The 25,550-nt window shown below is 45.0% G+C and overlaps 1 protein-coding gene across 1 annotated transcript in view; it reads left to right on the forward strand.

Annotated features, from left to right (window-relative positions):
- Nucleotides 1-25,550, forward strand: part of tp63 (tumor protein p63) — a 164,851-nt gene that overhangs the window by 101,578 nt on the left and 37,723 nt on the right. The window contains exons 3-7 of the mRNA XM_072254860.1: nucleotides 10,849-11,035; nucleotides 11,560-11,675; nucleotides 13,056-13,165; nucleotides 15,639-15,775; nucleotides 21,620-21,705. Coding sequence (XP_072110961.1) covers nucleotides 10,849-11,035; nucleotides 11,560-11,675; nucleotides 13,056-13,165; nucleotides 15,639-15,775; nucleotides 21,620-21,705 — 636 coding nt within the window. The remainder of the gene's footprint in view (nucleotides 1-10,848; nucleotides 11,036-11,559; nucleotides 11,676-13,055; nucleotides 13,166-15,638; nucleotides 15,776-21,619; nucleotides 21,706-25,550) is intronic.

The following is a 25,550-nucleotide window of genomic DNA, read 5'->3' on the forward strand; positions in this document are numbered from 1 at the left end:
CGTTTAGGAGAAGTTTGGATAGTAGGAATATGGAGGGCTATGGTCCTGATGCAGGTCGATGGAGGTGGGCAGATTAATAGTTTGGCATGGACTAGATGGACCAAAGGGCCTGTTTCTATAACCTTCGATTTTATACATGGATTAACTGAATGGGAGGGAAGAATGAGGGGAGATTTGATAGAGGTATATAAAATTATGTTGGGTATAGATAGAGTGAATGCAAGCAGGCTTTTTCCACTGAGGCAAGGGGAGAAAAAACCAGAGGATATGGGTTAAGGGTGAGGGGGGAAATGTTTAAAGGGAACATTAGGGGGGCTTCTTCACACAGAGTGGTGGGAGTATGAAATGAGCTGCCAGACGAGGTGGTAAATACGGGTTCTTTTTCAACATTTAAGAATAAATTGGACAGATACATGGATGGGAGGTGTATGGAGGGATATGGTCCGTGTGCAGGTCAGTGGGACTAGGCAGAAAATGGTTCGGCACAGCCAAGAAGGGCCAAAGGGCCTGTTTCTGTGCTGTAGTTTCTATGGTTCTATGGGAGAAGATCTAGTAAATGGGGTATAGTGTGGGAAAATTGGAACCTCCATTTTGGCAGAAATACAAAATAAAAATGAATGTCAGGGTGACAGAGTAGTGCTGCTGACTGAGCTCCAGTGAGCCAGGGTGTACCAGGATCGGTGATGCATATCCTCCATTTGGTCATGTGGGTTTGCCTTGGTGTCCACCCACATTGTCAAGGTGTGCTGGTTGGTACTTTACTTGGCGACAATAGGTTTTATTTCTATACTTGTTTGTTTGTTTGGGGATGCAGAACAGGACAGTTGATACTAGCCCACCAGACCGCGCTGCCCAGCAACCCACCAGTTTAACCCTAGCCTAACTGAATGAGAGGACTTGGGTTAACCTACTAACAGGTACGTCTTTAGGCTGTGGGAGGAAACAGAGTACCCAGGGGAAACCCACACGCACACGAGAAGGAACATAAAAACTTGCTTACAGAGGACACCGGAAATAAACACCGAAATCCGGCGCCCTGAGCTGTAATAGCGCCACGCTAACTGCTATGTTAGCAGGGCAACGGGTAGTACGTGTAAGTGGTAGAATCTCAGTGCAGTAGGTGGTAGAGATGCAGTAAGATGTGGGGACTAGATCACATAGAAACATAGAAAACCCTCAGCACAATACAGGCCCTTCGGCCCACAAAGTTGTGCCGAACATGTCCCTACCTTAGAAATTACCTAGGCTTACCCACAGCCCTCTATTTTTCTAAGCTCCATGTACCTATCCAAAAGTCTCTTAAAAGACCCTATCGTATCCTCCTCCACCACCATCACCGGCAGCCCATTCCACGCACTCACCGCTCTCTGCGTAAAAAAACTTACCCCGACATCTCCTCTGTACCTACTCCAAAGCACCTTAAACCTGTGTCCTCTTGTGGCAACCATTTCAGCCCTGGGAAAAAGCCTCTGACTATCCACACGATCAATGCCTCTCATCAACTTATACACCTCTATCAGGTCACCTCTCATCCTCTGTCGCTCCAAGGAGAATAGGCTGAGTTTACTCAATCTATTCTCATAAGGCATGCTCCCCAATCCAGGCAAAATCCTTGTAAACACACATAAAAGTTGCTGGTGAACGCATCAGGCCAGGCAGCATCTATAGGAAGAGGTACCGTCGACGTTTCGGGCTGAGACCCTTCGTCAAGAGGGGTCAGGAGGAGATACAGGAGCCTGAAGTCACACACTCACTGTTTCAGGAATAGCTTCTTCCCCTCCACCATCAGATTTCTGGATGGACAACGAACCCATCAACACCACCTCACTGTTTTTTTTCTTTTTTTTTGTACTACTTATTTAATTTTTAAATTTGTTATTGTAATTTACAGTTTTTATTGTGTGTTACAATGTATTACTGCCACAAAACAACAAATTTCCTAACAAATGCCATTGATATTAAATATCATTCTGATCAAAAGAAGGTTGCATGGGTGAGGTGTGAAGGGCTTTGGACTGGGTCAGTGTCAATGGGACTACACTGAATAACAGTTCAGCATGGGCTGGATGGGCCGAAAGGCCTGTTTCTGTGCTGCAGTGCAATATCAGTCTAAATAAGGGGATAAAATGTTACCAAGGGTAGAAACTCATTTAGTTCCAAACAGATCTGCCATGATCCTATTTGTGATAGACCAGAATCAATGGGCTGAGTGGTCTCCTCTGAACCTGTGTATTTATATTTCTTTCTAATTTATTGCCAGCTCCTGCACTGCTGACAAACTGTTCTTTGTTACCAGGAATTCAATGTTTGAATAAAATACTTACAAACATGACGATTTGAGGCAGAATGTTTTCATTCCTTTCTGTCGTGGCGAAAACAGCTCCCTGAAACACTATTAATCATTGCTTCTGTTTAATTTCACCCACAAGAGGCAGCAACCATTCAAAGATGTACATGCTTGTGTTCAGAATGCTGTCGGGCTTCCTGAAAGTTTATAACTGATCAATCCCAGTTGTCTGGGGTCAGTGTCTCTCCTCCAGTAACGTTGCTTGGAAAAGCTCTCGATAAGACACAGGGGAAGAAGTAAACCATTCAGCCCATCACGTCTGCTCCACCATTCCATCATGGCTGATTTATTAATCCTCTGAACCCCATTCCCCTGTCTTCTCCCAGTAACTTTTGATAATCTGACTAATTTGATTTAATTACACCCAATGACTTGGCCTCACAGCCGTCTGTGGCATTGAGTTCCACAGATTCACCATACTCTGACTAAAGAAATTCCTCCTCGTCTCTGTACTAAATGGTCATCCCTATTTTCCAGGAGTTCCCAATTTTTTTTTATGCTGTGGACCCCAGGCTGGGAATCTCTGCTCTACTCTGAGCTGTGCTGTCCGGTGTCCGGTTCTAGTCTTCCTCACTATAGGAAACATTCTCTTCACATCTACCCTTCTAGCCCTTTCAATATTCCATAGGTTTCAATGAGATCCCCTCCTCCCCATTCTTCTTCCCCAGAGCCATCAAATGCTCCTCATGTGTTAACCCTTTCATTCCTTGGATCATACTGGTGAACCTTCCCCAATATGAGCATATCTTTTCTTAGACATCTTTTTCTCAAAGCATTAAACAGTTTACAAAATAGCTCTTCCTTAAATAAATATGTCTATGAACTGAATTTGCTTTAAACAATCTTAAACTGGGCAATTTACATATAATAATGATCACTACTTATTGTGGAAATTGCCCTGCAGCAGACAGGAAGGCTTTACAATGGGTAGTCAAAACTGCCCAACACATCACTGGCACTAGCCTACCCACCATCAAGGACATATACAGAACGGTGCCGGGAAAAGGCCAGTAACATCATGAAGGATCCCACCCACCCTGCTCATGGACTGTCTGTCCCACTCCCATCAGGGAGGAGGTTATGTAGCATCCACACCAGGACCACCAGACTCAAAAACAGTTACTTTCCCCAAGCAGTAAGACTGATCAACACCTCCACCCACTAACCCACCACTCCACACCCCCAACCACCACTACTTTATAATTTCTTGTCAGTCACCTGATGTACAGACACTCCTGTGCCTAGCATCACTTTATGGACATGCAATCTTATCTTATGTATTTATATTTAATGTGTTTTTATTATAATTGTGTTCTTTATCAATTGTGTTTTTTTGCGCTGTATTGAATCAGGAGTAGCAATTATTTTGTCCTCCTTTACACTTGTGTACTGGAAATGACATGAAATTATACTTGAAATCCTTTCACAGTTCCCCATTCAGCCGTGAGGCTGTGACTGGGCCTCCCTGCACTACGTGAAGATCTGTGTGCTAAGCCGAAGGTGTATCTGGGTGCATGACATCTGAACAAGTAAACAAGTGAGACAGCTCAGCGAGTGGTGTTACGCCCTTATTTATTGAAAGCTTATGGATCATAATAAGTTCAAACTGAGGAATAGAGTTACTGGCACACCCAGTGGAACTGGAAACTTTAATGGGCTTCATCAGCTAAGCTGATCCTCGCCAATTTTGCAGTTTATTCTGCATTTATAGTAAGAAAAGCTGATATAACTTAATGTAAAGGTGCAGTGAATTCTGGGTTAGTAGTGGTGTGGTCATTCGAATCGAGTGTTCATGTTCTCCTAAGGAGTTGTCTAGCAGTGGGTTCTCAGGTTCCTCTAGAGGCTGATCTGGGATCCACATAATCTGGTGCAGTGGGGGTGGACAAGTTTAAGTGGTGGCTGTGGTTAGTGCTTGGCTGTTTTGGTTTTTTAGTCTTGTAGCTGCTGCTTGTTCTCTGCGGTGCAGTGGAGGTTGCTGTCACGTGGCACAGCTCCTTCTTGAACAGATTTCCTCCAGGTGTACCTGTTGAGTGCAATCTGTTCCCAGTTTTTAGTTGTAATGTTGAATTTCTTCAGGCTGATTTTGATTTTATCTTTGAAGCCTTTCTTTTGCCCACCGGGGGATCTCTGACCATCCTTCCACTGGGAGTAAAGGATCTGTTTGGGGAGACATGGGTTGGACATCTGGATGATGTGACCGATCCATCAGAGTTGGTGTTGCTTTGTTCATGTTGACCTCCTCCAGTAGGGGGATGATTGCTCTAGAGACGGAAGATTCTGTTTGATCCTGTTTGATCCTGTAGGATGCAATCTTTAAAGACTGTTTTGATTGCTACATCTTCCATTGCTTATACTTGGAGCCTAATCCTTTTATCCTAGAGCCTGCCAATCTGTGGTCTGGGTTTGTACAAAGTTCAAAGTACATGTATTATCAAAGTATGTATTCATATATGACCTTGAGATTCATCTCCTTACAGGCAGCCACAAAGCAAAGAAACCCAATGGAACCCATTAAAGAAGGAAGACTGGCAAACACATGAAAAAAATCATGTAAATAATAAAATTAAGCAAGAAGCATTCAGAACTGAAGTTTACGAAAGCCAAATCAGGAGCCCAGTACCTTGACCCTTTTAATCTGGCCTGGTGTTTAAATCAGCCAAACCTTGGGCTGTTCCTCGTTCTCAGGCTCTGACCTTATCGATTCACTACGCGCTCAGGCCAGGGCCCCGCCACCTCGATTTGACCTGTACTCACCTTTCTGATCTGGCCAGGCTACTAAATTGGCCAAACAGTGGGTCATTCCTTGCTCTCGGGCACAGGCCCGAGCCCCAGCTCCTCGACTCTGTATCACCTCTGCTTGCTTCACCTAGGTTCTGTCGCGTCCATTCACCTTCAAATCTCTTCCAGCAGTGGCCCCAACATTGGCTGATTCCCCACTCTCGGACCAGGCCCACCCCCTCAATTCAGCCTGTAACTGCCACACACAACTGTCCTGCAGCTTCGACACTTCAGTCTACACCCCAAAACTGTCAGGTTGTAGAGGTAGTTCAACAGCTCAACTCCAAAATGGTTTGAGATCAGAGCTTGCCTTCCAGATGAGCTGCCAGATATGGCTGATGAACCCTTCTGCCCAAAGTGACTGGTTCTAAGGCGTCTGTAACCGCCTTTGCCTCTTCTCCTTCCAGTAGAAATAGTTCTGCTGGTCTTAGTAGCTAAACTGCACGTGAAGGCCAGGAGCTAGACTTGGTTGTCAGAGGCTATTTGAGACACACCCCATTGGGTGCATTGAATAAATAGGTAGTGGGAGCTTATCCCCACTATCTCCTCCCGGCTCTGACAACCCTAACGAACCATGGTGAATGCTACAGACAGGCTTTCCCAAAGCAAACATTTGCACATTGAAGCCCTCCTGCCAACAGCTGAAATTAAGAACAAGCTAGGTGGTTAATGTGTTAAATTGAGCTCCATTCCTTTTCAGATCATTCCACGGCAGGGTGGAGTAGCCACAGTAACCATGGCAGTAACAGAACTGTCACACTCTACACCTTGACTCAGACTGAAAACCCTGAGAAAACACCTGCTCACCTGCTGTGATCACTCTGGGCTTTGTGCATTTGAAAGGCATTCAGTGAAGCGTTGCTTGCATGCACAGGAGACAGAGCAGGTCAGCAGCATGATGCTGGCAGAAATAACTTTGTCCCCTGTGCTGGAGCCTCACTGAACTGAAACTTCTTGCTCACAATAAACTCCTTAACTTTCTTTAGTTGGTGCTGTCAGTGACTGCTTCCACTGCTGCACTGGAGGATCACGATCAGGTGTAATATCACTGGCTTATGTCATGAAATCTGTTGTTTTGTGGCAGCAATACATTGCAATACATAGTAATAAAAAACTATAAGAAATATTTACAGTGGGTTCCACTTAATTGGGGCAATCGCTTATTTGGGACAACTCTTAAAGAACACAAACTAATCGAGAAACTAGCTGAGTTTCCCTTTGTTTATTTGGGACAGTATGCTGCTTAATTGGGAGAGGAGACTGTTGCCAGTTTCTAACTAGTGCCAGTCACGTGCACCTCGTGTGGCCGTTAGATACTACACCATGCTTAGAGCAAACACTTTTTAAATAGCGTCACTTGTATGTTTGTGTTCAAAAGGCAGTGACACTAATAGTTTGCTCACAGTTTCAAGCATTCAGGCTTGGAGATGCCAGAAACGGCCAGGAATGAAAATGAATTGATTTCACTACTTCAACAAATTAGGCACTATGAACAACTTGAAGGTATCGTCAACTATCTTGAATGTTATGATGAAAATGAAGATTTGAAGGATACAATCATCGAAGGCAATCGATTCTCTACACTGGGTGTCTGCATTGATTTTGTTCATTTACAGGCAATCAAAAGAACGAAGCAGTGTACACTGGATGAATTCCTCAGTCAATAACTATCAGGAACTAATGCATAGTTTTATAGTACTATAGTAGTATTAATAGTGTTTGAATTTGTTTGGATTTTCATTTAAATCCATAATTTGTTCCTCAGTTAAACAGTAGTTTGTGTCTTGGGCCGAGTCCTTTCATCAGGACTGGACGAAGAGATGAGGAGTCAGAGTTAGAAGGTGGGAGAGGGGAGTGAGAAACACAAGGTGATAGGTGAAACTAGTGGGGAGGGGGGGAGGATGGAGTAAAGAGCTGAGAAATTGATTGGTGAAAGAGATACAGGACTGGAGAAGGGGAAATCCATTAGGAGAGGACAGAAGGCCATGGAAGAAAGAAAATGGAGAGGAGCACCAGAGGGAGGTGTTGAGCAGGTAAGGAGATAAGGTGAGAGAAGGAAAAGGGAATGGTGAATATTCCTGCCAACAGGTTGGAGGCCACCCAGACAGAATATAACATGTTGCTTCTCCAAACTGAGTGTGGCCTCATCACAAAAGTGTGGACTGGCATGTCAGAACGGGAATGGGAAGTGGAATTAAAATGGGTGGCCACTGGGAGATCCTGCTTTTTCTAGCTGATAGGGCATAGGTGGTCAGCGAAGTGATCTCCCAATCTACATCGGGTCCCACCGGTATATAGGAGGCCATACCAGGAGCACCAGATACAGTAGATGACCCCAACAGACTCACAGGTGAAGTGTCGCCTCACCTGGAAGGACTGTTTGGGGCCTCGAATGATGCTGAGGGAGAAAGTGTTGGGGCAGGCATAGCATTTGTTCTGCCTACAAGGATAAGTGCCAGGAGGGAGATCAGTGGGTAGGGACAAGTGGACAAGGGAGTCGCATAGGGAGCAGAGCAATCCCTGCGGAAAGCAGAAAGTGGGAGGGAGAAGATGTGCTTGGTAGTGGGATCCCATTGGAGGTGGCGGAAGTTTCGGAGAATTATGTGCTCGACGCGGAGGCTCGTGAGGACAAGAGGAACCCTATCCCTGGTGGGGTGGCAGGGATAATTGGGCCAGCCTCTTTACTGGGCCAAAATGTGCTGGTCCCAGTTAACCTGAATCTGTTGTGTGTGTGTGCATGTATTATATATGTCCTTTCAGAAATCTGATGGTGGACGGAAAGCTGATGTTCCTAAAACATTGAGTGTGTGTCTTCAGACTCCTGTAACTCCTCCCTAATGAGACAATGGAAAGAGGGCATGTCCTGGTTGATGGGGTCCTTAATGACAGATGCCACCTTATCGAGGCATCGCCTTTTGAAGATGTCCGAAGATGGAGCTGGCTGAGTTTGCAACTTTCCCTTTAGATCATTTCTCCCTTACTCTAAGTCTCTAGTTTTAATCACCTATGACAGAGGGGTATACCGTATCTGCACTCTTTGTAATTTTTTGTAGCCTTAATCATTTCCCCCGTAACCTCCTCCACTCCAGGAAAACCAAACCTAACTGAGTCTCCCGTCGTAAATAAAATGTTGCATCCCAGGCAACATCGTGGTGAAATTTCTCCAGCACTATCACATTGTCCCATGGCTGATATGCTAGTATAATGGTTAGATAACGTAATGTACCTACATGGAGCGCTGTCACAGGAAAACAGCATCCCCACCTCCCAGTCTGTGCTCTCTTCTCACTGCTGCCATCAGGAAGGAGGTACAGGAGCCTCAGGTCCCACACCACCAGGTTCAGAAACAGTTATTACCCCTCAGCCATCAGAATCCTGAACCAGAGGGGAGAGCATCACTCAACTTCACACTCCCACACTGAACTGTTCCCACAACCTATAGACTCACTTTCAAGGACTCTTCATCTCATGTTCTAGATATTTATTGCTTATTTATTTATAATTATTATTTTTAAAATTTCTTTGTATTTGGAATCAGAATCAGGTTTATTATCACTGGCATGTGCCGTGAAATTTATTAACTTAGCAGCAGCAGTTCAATGCTGTACATAATATAGAAGAAAAATAAATAAATAAATAAATTGCAGTATATGTATATTGGAGATTAAAACCGGTGCAAAAACTGAGGTAGTGTTCAAGGGTTCAATGTCCATTTAGGTATCAGATGGCAGAGGGGAAGAAACTGTTCCTGAATCGCTGAGTGTGTGCCTTCAGGCTTCTGTACCTCCTGTCTGATGATAACAGTGAGAAAAGGGCATGCCCTGGGTGCTGGAGGTCCTTAATAATGGACACTGCCTTTCTGAGACACCACTCCTTGAAGTTGTCCTGGGTACTTTGTAGGCTAGTACCCAAGATGGAGCCAACTATATTTACAACCCTCTGCAGCTTCTTTCAGTCCTGTGCAGTAGGCCATCCATACCAGACAAGTGGGAGGGCTACTGCACAGACTGTAAATGCCTGCAAGAAAACAAACCTACGGGTTGTATATTGTGATATATATGTATTTGGTAATGAATTTACATTGAACTTTGAACTTCACAGTGCCAGCAATTGCCGCCACTTTCTCTCTGTGACCTTGTAGGTTCCCTCTTTCGTTTCTCCCACGCTCTAAGGACATATGAGTTAGGGTTAATGTGCACGCTACTTTGTCACCCAAAGTATGGCAGCACTTGTGGGCTGCCCTCAGCACTCCTAAGACTGTGTTGGTTGTTGACGTGAAACAGCACGTTTCAGAATCAGAATCAAGATGCAGTATCCATGGTCGATCCCAGCAAAGGAGTGTGAGTTATATACCAAGTGTTGTGTGTACGTGTGTACAGTCAAATGACAATAAACTGAACATATTTCAGCAAGGCACAAAATGCTGGAGCAAGCCAGGCAGAATCCGTGGAAAAGAGTAAACAGTCAACGTTTTGGGCCGAGACCCGGGTGAGTTTCTCCAGCATTTTGTGTGTTTAACTTTGGATTTCCAGTATCAGCAGATTTTCTTGTGTTTGTCATTTAGTTACGGGAGAGAGGGAACGTCAACTCAGACGATGAGAGGCCTGCGTCGGGGATTTTCATACCTTACAAGCCGCAGATTAATGTGTGCTTAAGTGCCTTGCTCAAGGACACAAACACGCTGCCACAGCTGAGGCTCGAACTAGCGACCTTCAGATCACTAGACCAACGCCTTAACCACTTGGCCACGTACCCAACAACATTTAGTTACAGTTGTGTTAAAGGACGGAGTCTGCCTGAGACATCAGCTGTTCTGACACAGTAGCCCAGTTAAATATGATAAATAAAACAATTCATTATCAAAATAGAGATAATTGCATCCTGTCATTTTTCACAAATTTATTTCCAGTTTTGACCTTTCACCTGACAATTATTTACCCTGTCTTTGCTGTCCCATCTCATGAGTCTGGAGTTTGTTGGAAAAGGGACTTGCATTTAATCAGCATCTGAATTAGGTTTAATATCACTGCCGTACCATACTGTGCAAAAGTCAGGCACCCTAGCTACATGCGTGTAGCTGAGACACGTGCACAGTATCATATGTCCCTGGCTACATGCGTGTAGCTGAGACACGTGCACGGTAATATATGTCATGAAATCTGTTTTGCAGCAGCAATACAGTGCATTCGTAATAATACAAAACTAGAAATTGTAATATGAAATATATAGTAAATAAACAATTTAAATGAGTAGTGTAAAAAGTGAGCATAAAATAATAATGATCTAGTGTTCATGGGTTCATTGTCCACTCAGAAATCGGAATGCAGAGGAGATGGCTGTTCCTGAAACATGGAGTGTGTGTCTGAAGTCTCCTGTACTGCCTCCCTGATGGCGGCAATGACGAGCGGGCATGTGCACGTGCAGGGTGATTTCACTGTCTGTTCCATGTGAGGGCCATGATAGTGTTGCAGTTAGTGCAGCACTATTACAGCCTGGACGGTCAGAGTTTGTACATTCCTTCCCGGTTGCACCAGCTTTCCTCCTGGCACCCTGGCCTCCTCCCACAGTTCAAAGCCATACAGGTTGGTAAGTTAATTGGTCTGCTGGGCGGTGCAGCTTGGAAGGCCAGAAGGACCTGTTCTGTACTGTATCTCTAAGTAAATGAATAAAGTTAAAGCTTTATAGATGCTAACGACCCAACCCGCTTTTCACTTCTCCTGCAGTATTCTCCAGAGCTGAAGAAACTGTACTGTCAGATTGCCAAGACTTGTCCAATCCAGATCAAAGTGATGACACAGCCGCCGCAGGGAGCTGTGATCCGCGCCATGCCTGTGTACAAGAAGGCGGAGCACGTCACCGAGGTGGTGAAACGCTGCCCAAACCACGAGCTGAGTCGGGAGTTCAATGATGGTAAACTTTCCCCAAAGCCGTCTCATTAACTATCTGAGGTCGTCATGTCACTCTCTGCCGTGAAAGCAGAGCAGAGATACTGGTTGAGGAGATGACCCTACTCTGTGGCTCCACACCAGGATGTCCACATTGGTCATTGGGAGCAGATGGGAAACCAGATGCAACACACACACACAAATGCTGGAAGAACTCAGCAGGTCAGGCAGCATCTATGGAAATGAATAAACAGTCAACGTTTCAGTCTGAGATTCTGCATCAGGACCGCAATGGAGAGGGCAAGATGCCAGAATGAGATAGGGGGAGGGGAAGGAGGACAAACCAGAAGGTGACAAGTAAAGGGAGGTGGGTGGGAAGGGGGGATGAAAAGGGGGGATGAAGACAGAAGCTGGGAGGTGATAGGTGGAAATGGTAAAGGGCAGAAGAAGAAGGAATCTGATGGAAGGGGAGACTGAGCATATTTCACTGTATATTTCAGTGTTTTAATGGAGATGTGACAAATAAAGCTAATATTTAAATCTCTGTAGGTCAAGTGGCCCCACCCAGCCACCTGATTCGAGTGGAGGGGAGCAGCCATGCTCAGTATGTAGAGGACCCGATCACTGGCAGACAGAGTGTGATGGTGCCCTATGAGCCACCACAGGTAAGGTACCCCTGAGACCCCAGTTCCAATAAAACCGCCCCGCTCTGACTCTGACTCTGTACGCGGGGTTTGGTTTATCCACCCAGACCAAATTCAGTTCCAAGAACAATTACCAGTGTGTTAGTCATCCACCCAGGATTCTGCCTGAACGAGGGAGCATATCTCTCGAGGGTAGGTTGGGTGAGCTCGGGTTTTTCTCTCTGAACTGAAAGAGGATGAGATGTAGAGGTGTACTAGATGGTAAGAGGCACAGACAGAACGAACAGCCAGCACTTTTCCCAGGGTGGACATGGCTAATACAAAGTCATTTGTATTCATGTTAGATGACTTAGACAGACTCATGGATGATAGGAAAATTGAGGGCTGTGGGAGAGGGAAATGTGAGATTGATTTTGGAGTAGGTTAAAGGGTCAGCATGGTATTGGGGGCCGAAGGGCCTGTACCATGCTGTACTGTTCTATGTTCTAGGTTCTCTAAAGGGGGCTTAATTTTAAGGTGATTAGAGGAGAGTATGGAGGGGGAGGTCAGGGGTCGTTTTTTTACACACACACACAGTGGTGGGGCATGGAACACACTCCCGGGGTGGTGGTAGAGGCAGATACTTTAGGGACATTTAAGAGACTCTTTGATAGGCTCATGGATGATAGAAAAATGGACGGCTACGTGAGAGGGAAGAACTTGATTAATCTTAGAGCAGGTTAAAAGGTCGACGCAACGTCGTGGCTGAAGTGCCTGCAATATTCTGTGTTCTGTTGTATATTGTATAGGGGTAGAATTAAGCTCCTCTTTGCCCCACTGATTCTGCTGCATCATTCCATCATGGCTGGTTTATTATCCCTCTCAGCTCCGTTTCTCTGCCTTCTCCTCGTGACCTTTGATGCCCTGACTAATCAGGAACCTATCAACCTCCATTTTAAGTATACTTAATGACTTGGGCTGCAGAGCCGTCCATGGCAATGAATTCCACAGATTCACCACTCTCTGGAATTCCTCCTCACCTTTGTTCCAAATGGATGGCTTTCTATTCTGAGACTGTGCCCTCCGGTCCTGGACTGCCCCACTAGTGGAAACACTCTCTCCATGTCCACTCTATCTAGGTTTTTCAATATCCAATGATTCAATGAGATCCCCTCATTGTTCTCAACTCCAGCAAGTACAGGCCCGGAGCCATCAAACACTCCTCATGGTGTTGTGGTGTGTTTGTGACTGATCAGTGAAGATCAGAAATATCAAACAGTCCTCATGGTGTTGTGGTGTGTTTGTGACTGATCAGTGAAGATCAGAAATATCTTAAGGAAGCATTGAACCCTCGCCCTAATCACACGGTAAGCAGGAAGACCAGACACCAGCCTCATGTTTTCTCTGTTCACCCTGCACCAGGTCGGTACAGAATTCACCACCATTCTCTACAACTTCATGTGCAACAGTAGCTGTGTTGGGGGAATGAACCGGCGCCCTATCCTCATCATCGTCACCCTGGAGAACCGGGAGTAAGTAATGGAGCTCTCTGCAGGTGGGCTCAGCAAAACTCTGAATCTGAATCGGGTTTAATATTACAGGCAAATGTGGTGAAATTTGTTGTTTGTGGCAGCTGTGCATTGCAATACATAATAATAAAAAACTATAACCTATTAATTCCAATAAGTATGTACATATAATATAAATAAATTAAATAATAAACATAAGATATACTGTAGTTGCTGGAAATCCAACTCACACAAAATGCTAACCAGAGGACAGGCTGCATTAGCAGCCTGTTATAAGCAAGCTATTTTTTCACACACAATCAGCAGGTCAGGCAGCATCGATGGAAACGAGTAAGCAGTGCAACGAGACAGCAAATTGATTCTCCATTCAGAAATCTGATGGTGGGGAGGAAGAAGCTGTTGCTTCATGCCCGGTTAAAGGTTTCTTCCCCAGGCAGTGAATCTGATCAACCATTCTAGTGAGAACCACCCCCGCCCCACCCCTCTCTATCAATTAACCCTGTCACTGCACTGTAAATACTTCATACCATTTTTTCTAATGCTGTTTACATTATAAATACATGCTGGTATTTGTGCACATTTTATTCCATGCCTGTAGTTATAATGCGATGTTTAATTTATTTAGATATACAGCCTTTCTGGCCCAACGAGCCCACTCCACCCAATTCCCCCCATGTGACGAATTAAGCTACTGACCTGTACGTTTTTGGAATGTGGGAGGAAAGCCACGTGATCACTGGGAAAACATACAAACTCCTTACAGACGGTGGTGGGATTTAAACTCAGGTCACTAGTATTGTAAAGCTTCGTGCTAACCCCTATGCTATCAAATCATTCCTATAGTAAGTAAAGTACAAACCCTAGTTATTATCCTATAACTAAAGAATGATGCTTTTTGTTGCATGACCAGCACACCATGGCAAATCCCTGATACATGTCAGTGTGTACGGTGAATAAAGTTGATCTCTGGCCTTGGTGTTGCTGTCAGTCACCCTCTGAGTATCATTGCAGAGCTGCTCAGCTACCCTGTACAGGTGAGGGACACAGGTTCATCCCGGCTGCCTATACAGCTTGTCCTCTCATCCTCTGATTAACCTTCCTAGTTTGGCTTTATTTGTTAAATGTACACCGAAACAGTGAATTGTGTTTTTCTGCATCAACATCACGAAGGATCCCACCACGACTTTAGCATTTCCTGTCAGTCACCTTATGTACAGACACTCCTGTGTCTAGCATCACTTTATGGACATGCTGTCAATCTATGTGTATAAATTGTCCTAAGTATTTATATTTATTGTGTTTTTATTATTGTGTTCTTTATCTTATTTTGTGCTGCATCTGATCCAGATTGACAATCATTTCATTCTCCTTTACACTTGTGTACTGGAAATGACATGAAACTATCTTGAGCCTTGAACAGCCAACACAGTCTGAGGATGTGCTGGATGTGTCACCGTGCTTCCTGCGCTAACGTATCAAGGTCAAACGTACCAAGCCTAACCTGAATGGCCTCCGAACGTGGGAGGAGGCTGGAGCCCTTCCAGCCCAACAACCTGTCCTACCCATTGAACCTACTGACCCCTGTGCCTTTGGAATGGGTGAGAAGCCTGCAGCACCCAGAGCAAACCCATGTGGTTACAGGGAAAGGGTACAGAGTCCTCTCACACAGTGGCAGGGATTGAAGTGATTCCTCTCACTGCCACGCTCTGCTTTTCTGACCAATATTCAGGACTTATTGTGCCTTTAGAACAGTAAGGTTAAGCTTGTCATAGCTGTGGTGGGGGTGGGGGGGAGGGAATAAACTCCCACTACTATTAAATTCCCCCATTGGCATATGTGTCAAATAGCCTCTGTCAACTAATTCCAGCTCCTGGCCTTCACGTGTGGCTTAGCAGTTTAGCTACTAAGAAGAAGGGTCAAAGGTGAGTTACTGACACCTTTAGACCAGTCACTTTGGGTAGATGGGGCTTGTCAGCCGTGGTTGGCAGATCATCTAGGAGAAGGAAAACTCTGATGTGCTTTGCAGCTATACCCACTTACGAGGGAAGGCTTCGGGAGTAAACGCCGAGGAAAAATCCAGAACTTGAGTCCCTAATACAGTCCTACATTGAGTTCAATGCTGACTGGCAACTCCTGTGACACTGCTGGTGCCAAACTGTATCGGTCTCTGCCGTTCCTTTGGGTTCATCAGATGTGAGGAGAGGGGGAGCCTGCTGCCTGGGCAACAGCTCACTCTCCGTATTGTACTGCCCAGGCTTGTATACTGGCAAGTAGACAGCCAGGACACAACGTGCATGGTCAACCCTGACGAACAGAGGAACTCCAGTAAGACAGTGAAATACCTGATGGTATTAGACATGAGCATCAGATACTCAGGGCATCTGTAACCAGAGGTCTTACCAGTATCTTAGTTCCTGTATATAAGCATGACATTGTTTGTGCTGGAGGAAGCTCACATCTCATTATCTGTGTCCAGTGGCCAGGTTCTGGGACGCCGCTGCTTTGAAGCCCGAATTTGTGCGTGCCCTGGCCGTGACCGTAAGGCAGATGAGGACAGCATCCGCAAGCAGCAAGTGACTGATGGGGTAAAAGGCGTTGACACCACCAAAAGGCGTAAGTCACTACTGTGCTGGGCTTCCAGCTGTTGAGTAGAGACTAGAGACTGTTCAGAGTGAAAGCAGCTTCTGTAGAGGGTTCGGTGTTTATGGTCGAGACCCCGCATCAAGCCTGATACAGCACAGTCCAGGCCTTTTGTCCACAATGTTCTGCCAAACCTTTAACCTGTCAAGCTAACCCTTCCCTCCCACATAAACCTCCATTTTTCTATCTAAAAGTCTCTTAAATGTTCATAGAACATAGAATAGAACAGCACAGTACAGGCCCTTCAGCCCACAATGTTGTGCCGACCCTCAAACCCTGCCTCCCATATAAGTCCCCACCATAAATTCCTCCATATACCTGTCTAGTAGTCTCTTAAATTTCACTGGTGTATCTCCCTCCACCACTGACTCAGGCAGTGCATTCCACACACCAACCACTCTCTGAGTAAAAAACCTTCCTCTAATATCCCCCTTGAACTTCCCACCCTTTACCTTAAAGCCATGTCCTCTTGTATTGAGCAGTGGTGCCCTGAGGAAGAGGTGCTGGCTGTCCACTCTATCTATTCCTCTTAATATCTTGTATATCTCTATCATGTCTCCTCTCATCCTCCTTCTCTCCAAAGAATAAATCCCTAGCTCCTTTAATCTCTGATCATAATGCATACTCTCTAAACCAGGCAGCATCCTCGCAAATCTCCTCTGTACCCTTTCCAATGCTTCCACATCCTTCCTATAGTGAGGCGTCCAGAACTGGACACGGGACACAGTACTCCAAGTGTGGCCTCACCAGAATTTTAAAGAGCTGCATCATTACATCGTGACTCTTAAACTCTATCCCTCGACTTATGAAAGCTAACACCCCATAAGCTTTCTTAACTACCCTATCTACCTGTGAGACAACTTTCAGGGATCTGTGGACATGTATCCCCAGATCCCTCTGCTCCTCCACACTACCATGTATCCTGCCATTTACTTTGTACTCTGCCTTGGAGTTTGTCCTTCCAAAGTGTACCACCTCACACTTCCCCAGATTAAACTCCATCTGCCACTTCTCAGCCCACTTCTGCATCCTATCAATGTCTCTCTGCAATCTTTGACAATCCTCTACACTATCTACAACACCACCAACCTTTGTGTCGTCTGCAAACTTGCCAGCTCATCCTTCTACCCCCACATCCAGGTCGTTAATAAAAATCACGAAAAGTAGAGGTCCCAGAACAGATTCTCGTGGAACACCACTAGTCACAACCCTCCAATCTGAATGTACTCCCTCCACCACCACCCTCTGCCTTCTGCAGGCAAGCCAATTCTGAATCCACCTGGCCAAACTTCCCTGGATCCCATGCCTTCTAACTTTCTGAATAAGCCTGCAGTGTGGAAGCTTGTCAAATGCCTTACTAAAATCCATATAGATCACATCCACTGCACTACCCTCATCTATATGCCTGGTCACCTCCCAAAGAACTCTGTCAGGCTTGTTAGACACAATCTGCCCTTCACAAAGCCATGCTGACTGTCCCTGATCAGACCATGATTCTCTAAGTGCCCACAGATCTTATCTCTAAGAATCTTTTCCAACAGCTTTCCCACCACTGACGTAAGGCTCACTGGTCTGTAATTACCCGGACTATCCCTACTACCTTTTTTGAACAAGGGGACAACATTCGCCTCCCTCCAATCCTCCGGTACCATTCCCGTACACAACGAGGACATAAAGATCCTAGCCAGAGGCTCAGCAATCTCTTCCCTCGCCTCGTGGAGCAGCCTGGGGAATATTCAGTCAGGCCCCGGGGACTTATCCGTTCTAATGTATTTTAATAACTCCAACACCACCTCTGCCTTAATATCAACATGCTCCAGAACATCAACCTCACTCATATTGTCCTCACCATCATCAAGTTCCCTCTCATTGATGAATACCGAAGAGAAGTATTCATTGAGGACCTCGCTCACTTCCACAGCCTCCAGGCACATCTTCCCACCTTTATCTCTAATCGGTCCTACCTTCACTCCTGTCATCCTTCTGTTCTTCACATAATTGAAGAATGCCTTGGGGTTTTCCTTTACCCTACTCGCCAAGGCCTTCTCATGCCCCCTTCTTGCTCTTCTCAGCCCCTTCTTAAGCTCCTTTCTTGCTTCCCTGTATTCCTCAATAGACCCATCTGATCCTTGCTTCCTAAACCTCATGTATGCTGCCTTCTTCCAGCTGACTAGATTTTCCACCTCACTTGTCACCCATGGTTCCTTCACCCTACCATTCTTTATCTTCCTCACTGGGACAAATTTATCCCTAACATCCTGCAAGAGATCTCTAAACATCAACCACATGTCCGTAGTACATTTCCCTGCAGAAACATCATCCCAATTCACACCCGCAAGTTCTAGCCTTATAGCCTCATAATTTGCCCTTCCTCAATTAAAAATTTTCCTGTCCTCTCTGATTCTGTCCTTTTCCATGATAATGCTAAAGGCCAGGAAGCGGTGGTCACTGTCCCCCAGATGCTCACCCACTGAGAGATCTGTGACCAGACCCGGTTCATTACCTGATACTAGATCTAGTATGGCATTCCCCCTGGTCGGCCTATCCACATACTGTGACAGGAATCCATCCTGGACACACTTAACAAACTCTGCCCCGGCTAAACCATTGGAACTAATCAGGTGCCAATCAATATTAGGGAAGTTAAAGTCACCCATAACAACCCTGTTATTTTTGCACCTTTCCAAAATCTGCCTCCCAATCTGTTCCTCTGTATCTCTGCTGCTACCAGGGGGCCTATAGAATACCCCCAATAGAGTATACTGACTCAAAAGAGGATCCTGCTACATTACCCACCTTTCTGCAGCTGCAGTAGTATCCCTGACCAGTAATGCCACCCCTCCTCCCCTTTTCCCCCCTCTCTATCCCTTTTAAAGCACTGAAATCCAGGAATATTGAGAATCCATTCCTGCCCTGGTGTCAGCCAAGTCTCTGTAGTGGCCACTACATCATAGTTCCATGTACGTATCCAAGCTCTCAGTTCATCACCTTTGTTCCTGGTGCTTCTTGCACTGAAGTACGCGCACTTTAGTCGTTCTACCTTACTGTCTTTACACCCTTTATTCTGCTTCTCTTTCCTCAAAGCCTCACTATATGTTAGATCTGGCTTTATTCCATGCACTTCTTTCACTGTTCTATCGCTCCGGGTCCTATCCCCCTTGCAAATTAGTTTAAACCCTCATGAACCATGCTAGCAAACCTACCTACAAGTTCCTAATGTATCTACCACTACCATCACCACTGCAGCATGTTCCACACACCCGCCATTCTGTGTGTAAAAAAATTATCTCTGACGTCACCCCTATTATTTCCTCCAATCACCTTTAAATTATTTCTTTAACGGTACAACACACATTAGGCCCTTCCAACTGAACAAGGTGCGCCACCCAGCAACCAGCAATTAACCCTAGTCTAATTGTGGGACAATTTACAATGACCATTTAACCTACTAACCAGTACGTCTTTGGACTGCGGGAGGAGACCCACCCACAGCACAGGGATGAAGTACTGTCTGTGGAGCACTGTCTGGCTCATACACGAAAAGATGGGGTTTACAGGGGATAAAAGGATTAAAGTCCAGACTCTGACGCCTCGAGCTGTAATAGTGTCGCGGTACTGTGGAGCACACTCGTGTTGGCCATTTCCACCTGTGAAAATGTCTCTGGCTATCCACTCTCTCTATGTCCCTTATCATCTATAATGTCCTCCTTCACTCCAGAGAGAAAGCCCTGGCTTGCTCAATGTATCCTCATAATACATTCTCTCCAATCCTGGCAGCATCCTGGTAAATCTCCTCTGCACTATCTCTTTTGTTCTGAGGAGACTACTAAAGAAAATTCTAGTGACTATGACCCGTACCTGCACATTGCTCGGAGTGGTTCTTTACGATTGAACACTGGTGAAAACCCTTGACTTTGTTGTGACTGTGATCAGAGTCACTGGAGAGACCCTGAAGCTGGTGATAGAGAAATGTTTAATCAGCACAACGAGCAGGCATCTTTCTGGAGACACTCACAGACCCAAAAGTACATGATATTAAGATCAAAGGTAACAGCGGGTGATTCACTACAATCTCAATAGTTACAGTGTCATTGTTTACTTCAATACTTTGGGTTGACAATGCTTCCTTTGAATTACATGTCTCCAGTGAGACATCTCTGAGTATTCAAATATCTTTGTCACAAATTGTTTTATTTATTTTATTTGGTGATACAGTGTGGTGTGGGCCCTTGCAATCCTTCGTGCCAGGCCGCCACAGCAAACCCGATTTATCCCTAACCTAATCACGGAACAATTTACAATAACCAGTTAACCTAGCCAGTATATTTTTAGACTGTGGGAGAAAACCTACACATTCCATAGGCAGGATGTACAGACTCCTTAGAGAGGATGCTGGGATTGAGCTCCAAATTCCAGTCTTCCAGTCTGTAATAGTGTTGCCATAGCCACTACACTACAGTGAAATGATTCACACATAGAGTCTAAAAGCCCTGGGCACAGACATCCCAGGCACCCAAAATTAATATTGTTAGGACTGTCTCTGAGTATACAAAAACTATTGATTGCTATAGCTCTGAACGTGTTTGAGATGCTGAGGAACAACATCCGTCTTGTTGTTAGCTTAAACTCAAGTCACAATGGTGTAAATAACTTAGCTCACACCACCTGATTTGATGCAGGCCAATTAACACAACCCCATTGGCTGATGCGTATGCAAGGAATGATGGTCCCCATTTTGCAAAGCCTATCTCTTTGTGTTTGGGCCAGACAGTGCTCCACAGACAGTGCAATGCTGTGCTTTTGCCTTCAATTTACTGCTTGCGATTTACAATACACAGTGAGAACTGGAGACCGTCCTTGTCTGCTATGTTCACAAAACTCCAGGATACTTCCTACTGTGCACGACACTTCCTTTTGTGAACACATGGGGTTCTGACAACCATGTTCAATCTGTGGTCACAGATGGTCAGTATTGCTGTTGCAAATATGGTAAGACTGTAAGAGATAGCAGCATAATTAGGCCATTCAGCCCATTGAGTCTGCTGCACCATTCCATCATGGCTGATCCCGGATCCCACTCAACCCCATTCACCTGCCTTCTCGCCATATCCTTTTGACCAATCAGAAAACAATCAACTTCCACCTTAAGTACACCCACGGACTTGGCCTCCACTGCAGTCTGTGGCAGAGCATTCCACAGATTCACCACTCTCTGGCTAAAAAAAAAATCCTCCTTAACTCTGTTCTGAAAGTTTACCCCTCAGTTTTGGTGCTGTGCCCTCTAATTCTGGATACCCCTACCGTAGGAAACATCCTCTCCACATCCACAACATTCGGTTGGTTTCAATGAGATCCCCCCCACATTCCTCTAAATTCCAGTGAGTACGGGTCCAAAGCTGCCAAGCAAAATATGATAACCTCTTCATTGCTGGAATCATCCTTTTAAACCTCCTCTGGATTCTCTCCAGTGACAACACATCCCTTCTGAGACAGGGGGCCCAAAACTCTTCACAATACTCCCAACACGAGGAAATCTGCAGATGCTGGAAATTCAAGCACACACATCGAAGTTGCTGGTGACCACAGCAGGCCAGGCAGCACCTCTAGGAAAGAGGTACAGTCGACGTTTCGGGCCGAGACTTCTAGGGATGCTACCTGGCCTGCTGTGTTCACCAGCAACTTTGATGTATGTTGCGACAATACTCCAACTGCAGCCTGACTAGTTCTTCCAGCATTTTGTTTGTCACTGAAGCTGTTGTTCATGAGCTGACACTCGTGCATTCAAGCAGTTAATTGAGCTTCTGCTTTCCCTTGCAGTCCGTCATGTGAACCAGGGAATCCAGGTGGCCGCCATCAGTAGTAAGAAACGGCGGCCAGGCGATGAGGAGCTCTTCTACTTACCAGTATGTTTCCACTGCTCCAGTTTAACTCCTGTTCTGTGTGCATTTCCACTGAAATTCTGCTAGCTCACGGGGAATTCTGAAGCAGTGTTAGGTTTCTGCTGACAGTTTCTATTTCCCATCTCGCTTGTCGTGCAGAATCAGATTCAGGTTTAATATCTCTGGATTTATATTGTGAAATTTGTTTATTCTGCAGCACCAGGACATTGCAATACATAATAATAAAAAAAACTATAGATTACAATAAGAAATATAGATCAAAATCTAATTGAATAAGTAGAACAAAAAAAGTGAAACAAATTATTAAATTATGTTCAATGTCCATTGGGAAATCTGATGTCAGAGGGGAAGAAGCTGTTTCTGAAACATTGAGTGTGGGCCTTCAGGCTCCTGTACCTCCTCCCTACTGGTAGCAATGAGAAGAGGGCATGTCCTGGGTGATGAGGGTCCTTAATGATGGATGTTGCCTTTTTGAGGCATCACCTTTTTGAAGATGCCCTCAATACTGGGGTCGCTGGTGCCCATGATGAAACTGGCAGAGTTTACAACTTCCTGTAGCTTTTTCTGATCCTGTGCAGTGGCCCCTCCAGACCAGATGGTGATGCAACCAGTTAGAGTGCTCTCACGGTACATGTTTCAGCTTTGCTGGGTCCGGCACCAAGCTTTGTGGTGTCAGTGTATGTCATCGTGTTACAGTTTTGTTGGTCAGATGGTTGTCATAGTGTCCTATAACCCTGACGCAGGCCCTTCAGACCACATCCATGAAGGCTGCTTTGTACACTCACCATTTTACACCCATTATTTTCCAAAATTCCTCTGTACAAAACACGTTGCATAAAGTTTCTCATAATGTACGGTCAGACATTTATCTAAGTTTAATGTTCAAAGTTCAGAGTAAATTTATTATCAAAGTACATATATGTCACCATATATGACCTTCAGATTCACTTCCTCGCAGGCAGTCATGTTAAATACAATGAAACCCAATAGAATCAATGGAAAATCCACTCAATCAAGGTGGACAAACAATCAGAGTGCAACAGATAACAAACCGTGCAAATGCAATAAAAAACATAACAATAAATACACAAAACCATAAGATATAGGAACAGAATTAGGCTATTTGGCCCATCGAGTCTGCTCCACCATGTCATCCTGGCTGACCCATTTTTCCTCTCAGCCCTAATCTCCTCCTTTCTCTCTCTATCCCTTCATGCCCTGACCAGTCAAGACTCTATCAAACTCTGTCTTAAATATACATAAAGACTTGGCCTCCGCAGCTGCCTGTGGCAATGAATTCCACAGATTCATCACTCTTTGGCTCAAGAAATTCATCCTCATCTCTGTTCTAAAACGATGCCCCTCTATTCTGAGGTAGTGTCCTCTGGTTTTAGTCTCTCCCAACATAGGAAGCATCATCTCCACATCCACTCTATCAAGACCTTTCACCATTTGATAGGTTTCAATGAGATTAGCCCTCATTCTTCTGAATTCTAGTGAATACAGGCCCAGAGCCATCAAATGCTCTTCATATGACAGGTCATTTAGTCCTGGAATCATTTTCGTGAACCTCTGATCCTCTCCGGTTTCAGAACATCCTTTCTAAGATAAGGGGCCCAAACCTGCTCACAATACTCCAAGTGAGGCCTCACTAGTGCTTTATAAAGTCTCAACATGACATTCTTGCTTTTATATTCTAGTCCTCTTGAAATGAATGCTAACATCACATTTGTCTTCCTCACCACAGACTCAACCTGCAAATTAACCTTTAGGAAGCCCTGCACAAGGACTCCCAAGTCCCTTTGCACCTCTGATTTCTGAATTTTCTCTCCATTTAGAAAATAGTTAACACTTTCATTTTTTTTGTATCAAAGTACATGACCATACACTTCCCGACACTGCATTGCATCTGCCACTTCTTTGCCCATTCTCCTAATCTAAGCCCTTCTGTAGCCTCTCTATTTCTTAAAACTACCTTCTCCTTCATCTATCTCCGTATAGTCTGCAAACTTTGCAACAAAGTCATCAAATCCAGCATCCAAATCATTGACATATAACGTAAAAAAAATTGGTCCCAATACAGACCCCTGTGGATCACCACTAGTCACCGGCAGCCAGCCAGAAAAAGCTCCCTGTATTCCCACTCCTTGCCTCCTGCCAATCAGCCGCTGCTTTATCCATGCTAGAATCTTTTCTGTAATACCATGGGCTCGTATCTTGTTAGGCAGCCTCATGTGTGGCACCTTATCAAAGGCCTTCTGAAAATCCAAGTACACAACATCAACCAATTCTTCCTTTGTCTATCCTGCTTGTTTTTTCTTCAAAGAATTGTAACGGTTTTGTCAAGGAAGATGAATGCAGGGCAGTTAAGCGTGGCATCTTAAAGGGTCAATATCAGGAGAGGCAGAATTCAAACCAGGCTGAAGGGCAAAGGGGAGGGAGCCTCTTTAGCGAATGTACAGCCACTTGAAAATAATGCTGACGATCTCAGGGCAAGGCTGCTGAAGCAGAGGCAGATGAGACAGATCTCAATTGTCTGTTGCATTGAGACTTGGTTAACAGAGAACAGGCCGGATGCAGCTATCCGGCCAGAAGGTTTTATGATTTTCAGAATGGATCGAACCTCAAATTCTAGTAAGGAAAGAGGTGGCAGTGTGTGCTTTTGAGTCAGTTCATGCTGGTACAAGGATGTTGGGGTTGCTTCTTGTTCCCCGACTTAGAATAACTTAAGATTAAATGTAGGCTGTTCTACTTGTCTCGAGAGTTCTCATCCATGATCCCGACTGCAATTTGCAGCAGCCGATTATAGGCAAGTCTTGCAAAACTGCACAATGCTGTCTGTAAACAGGAAACAGCCCATCCCGATGCATTTCAAATTATAGTCAATTTATAGTGACTTTAACCAGGCCTGTTTGAAGAAAGCCCTGCCCAGTTATCACCAGCATGTAACCAGAGGTCCCAACACACTAGACCACTGCTGTGCTACAATAAAGAATGCCTATCGTTCCTTCCTGAGACGTCATTTTAGCAAGTCGGATCATTTGGCTGTACTGCTGCTACCTGCATACAGACAGAGCCTAAAGAGCGAGGCTCCAGAGATCAACACAACTAAGGGGTGGTCGCAGGAGTCTGAGGAATGGTGACAGGATTGCCCTGAGTCAGTGGACTGGGCTGTGTTCAACAACTCACCTGAGGACTCGAGACTACACCAGGGTCGTTACAGACTTTATTAAAACTACTGTGGATGAGGGTATCCCCACAAAATCATCCAGGGTTTTCCCCAGTCAGAAACCCTGGATGAACAATGAAATCCAGAACCTACTAAGAGCCACATCAGAAGCATTCAAGTTTGGAGATCAAAAAACCTACAGGGTTTATCTTGTTTTAGCACTAGTTTTATCTAGTTTTCTAGTTTTAGGACTTATGTGAAGATCTGATCACATTTTAGGTCATATTTATGCAGAAATACAGAAAATTCTACAGGGTTCACAAATTTTCTGGCACCACTGTACCCTGCTCATGGACTGTCTATCCCACTCCCATCAGGGAGGAGGCTACACAGCATCCACGCCAGGACCAGCAGACTCAAAAACAGTTACTTTCCACAAGCAGTAAGACTGATCAACACCTCCACCCACTAACCCACCTCTCCACACCCCCAAACACCACTACTTTATCATTTCCTGTCAGTCACCCTATGTACAGACACTTATGTGCGTAGCATCACTTTATGGACATACAATCAATATAAGCTTATATAAGTATATAAGCTATCTTCTGTATTTATATGTATTGTGTTTTTATTATCATTTTGTTCTTTATCTTATTGTGGTTTTTCTTTGTGTTAC

Source organism: Mobula birostris, chromosome 4, assembly GCF_030028105.1.
Source record: "Mobula birostris isolate sMobBir1 chromosome 4, sMobBir1.hap1, whole genome shotgun sequence".
NCBI lineage: Eukaryota > Metazoa > Chordata > Chondrichthyes > Myliobatiformes > Myliobatidae > Mobula > Mobula birostris.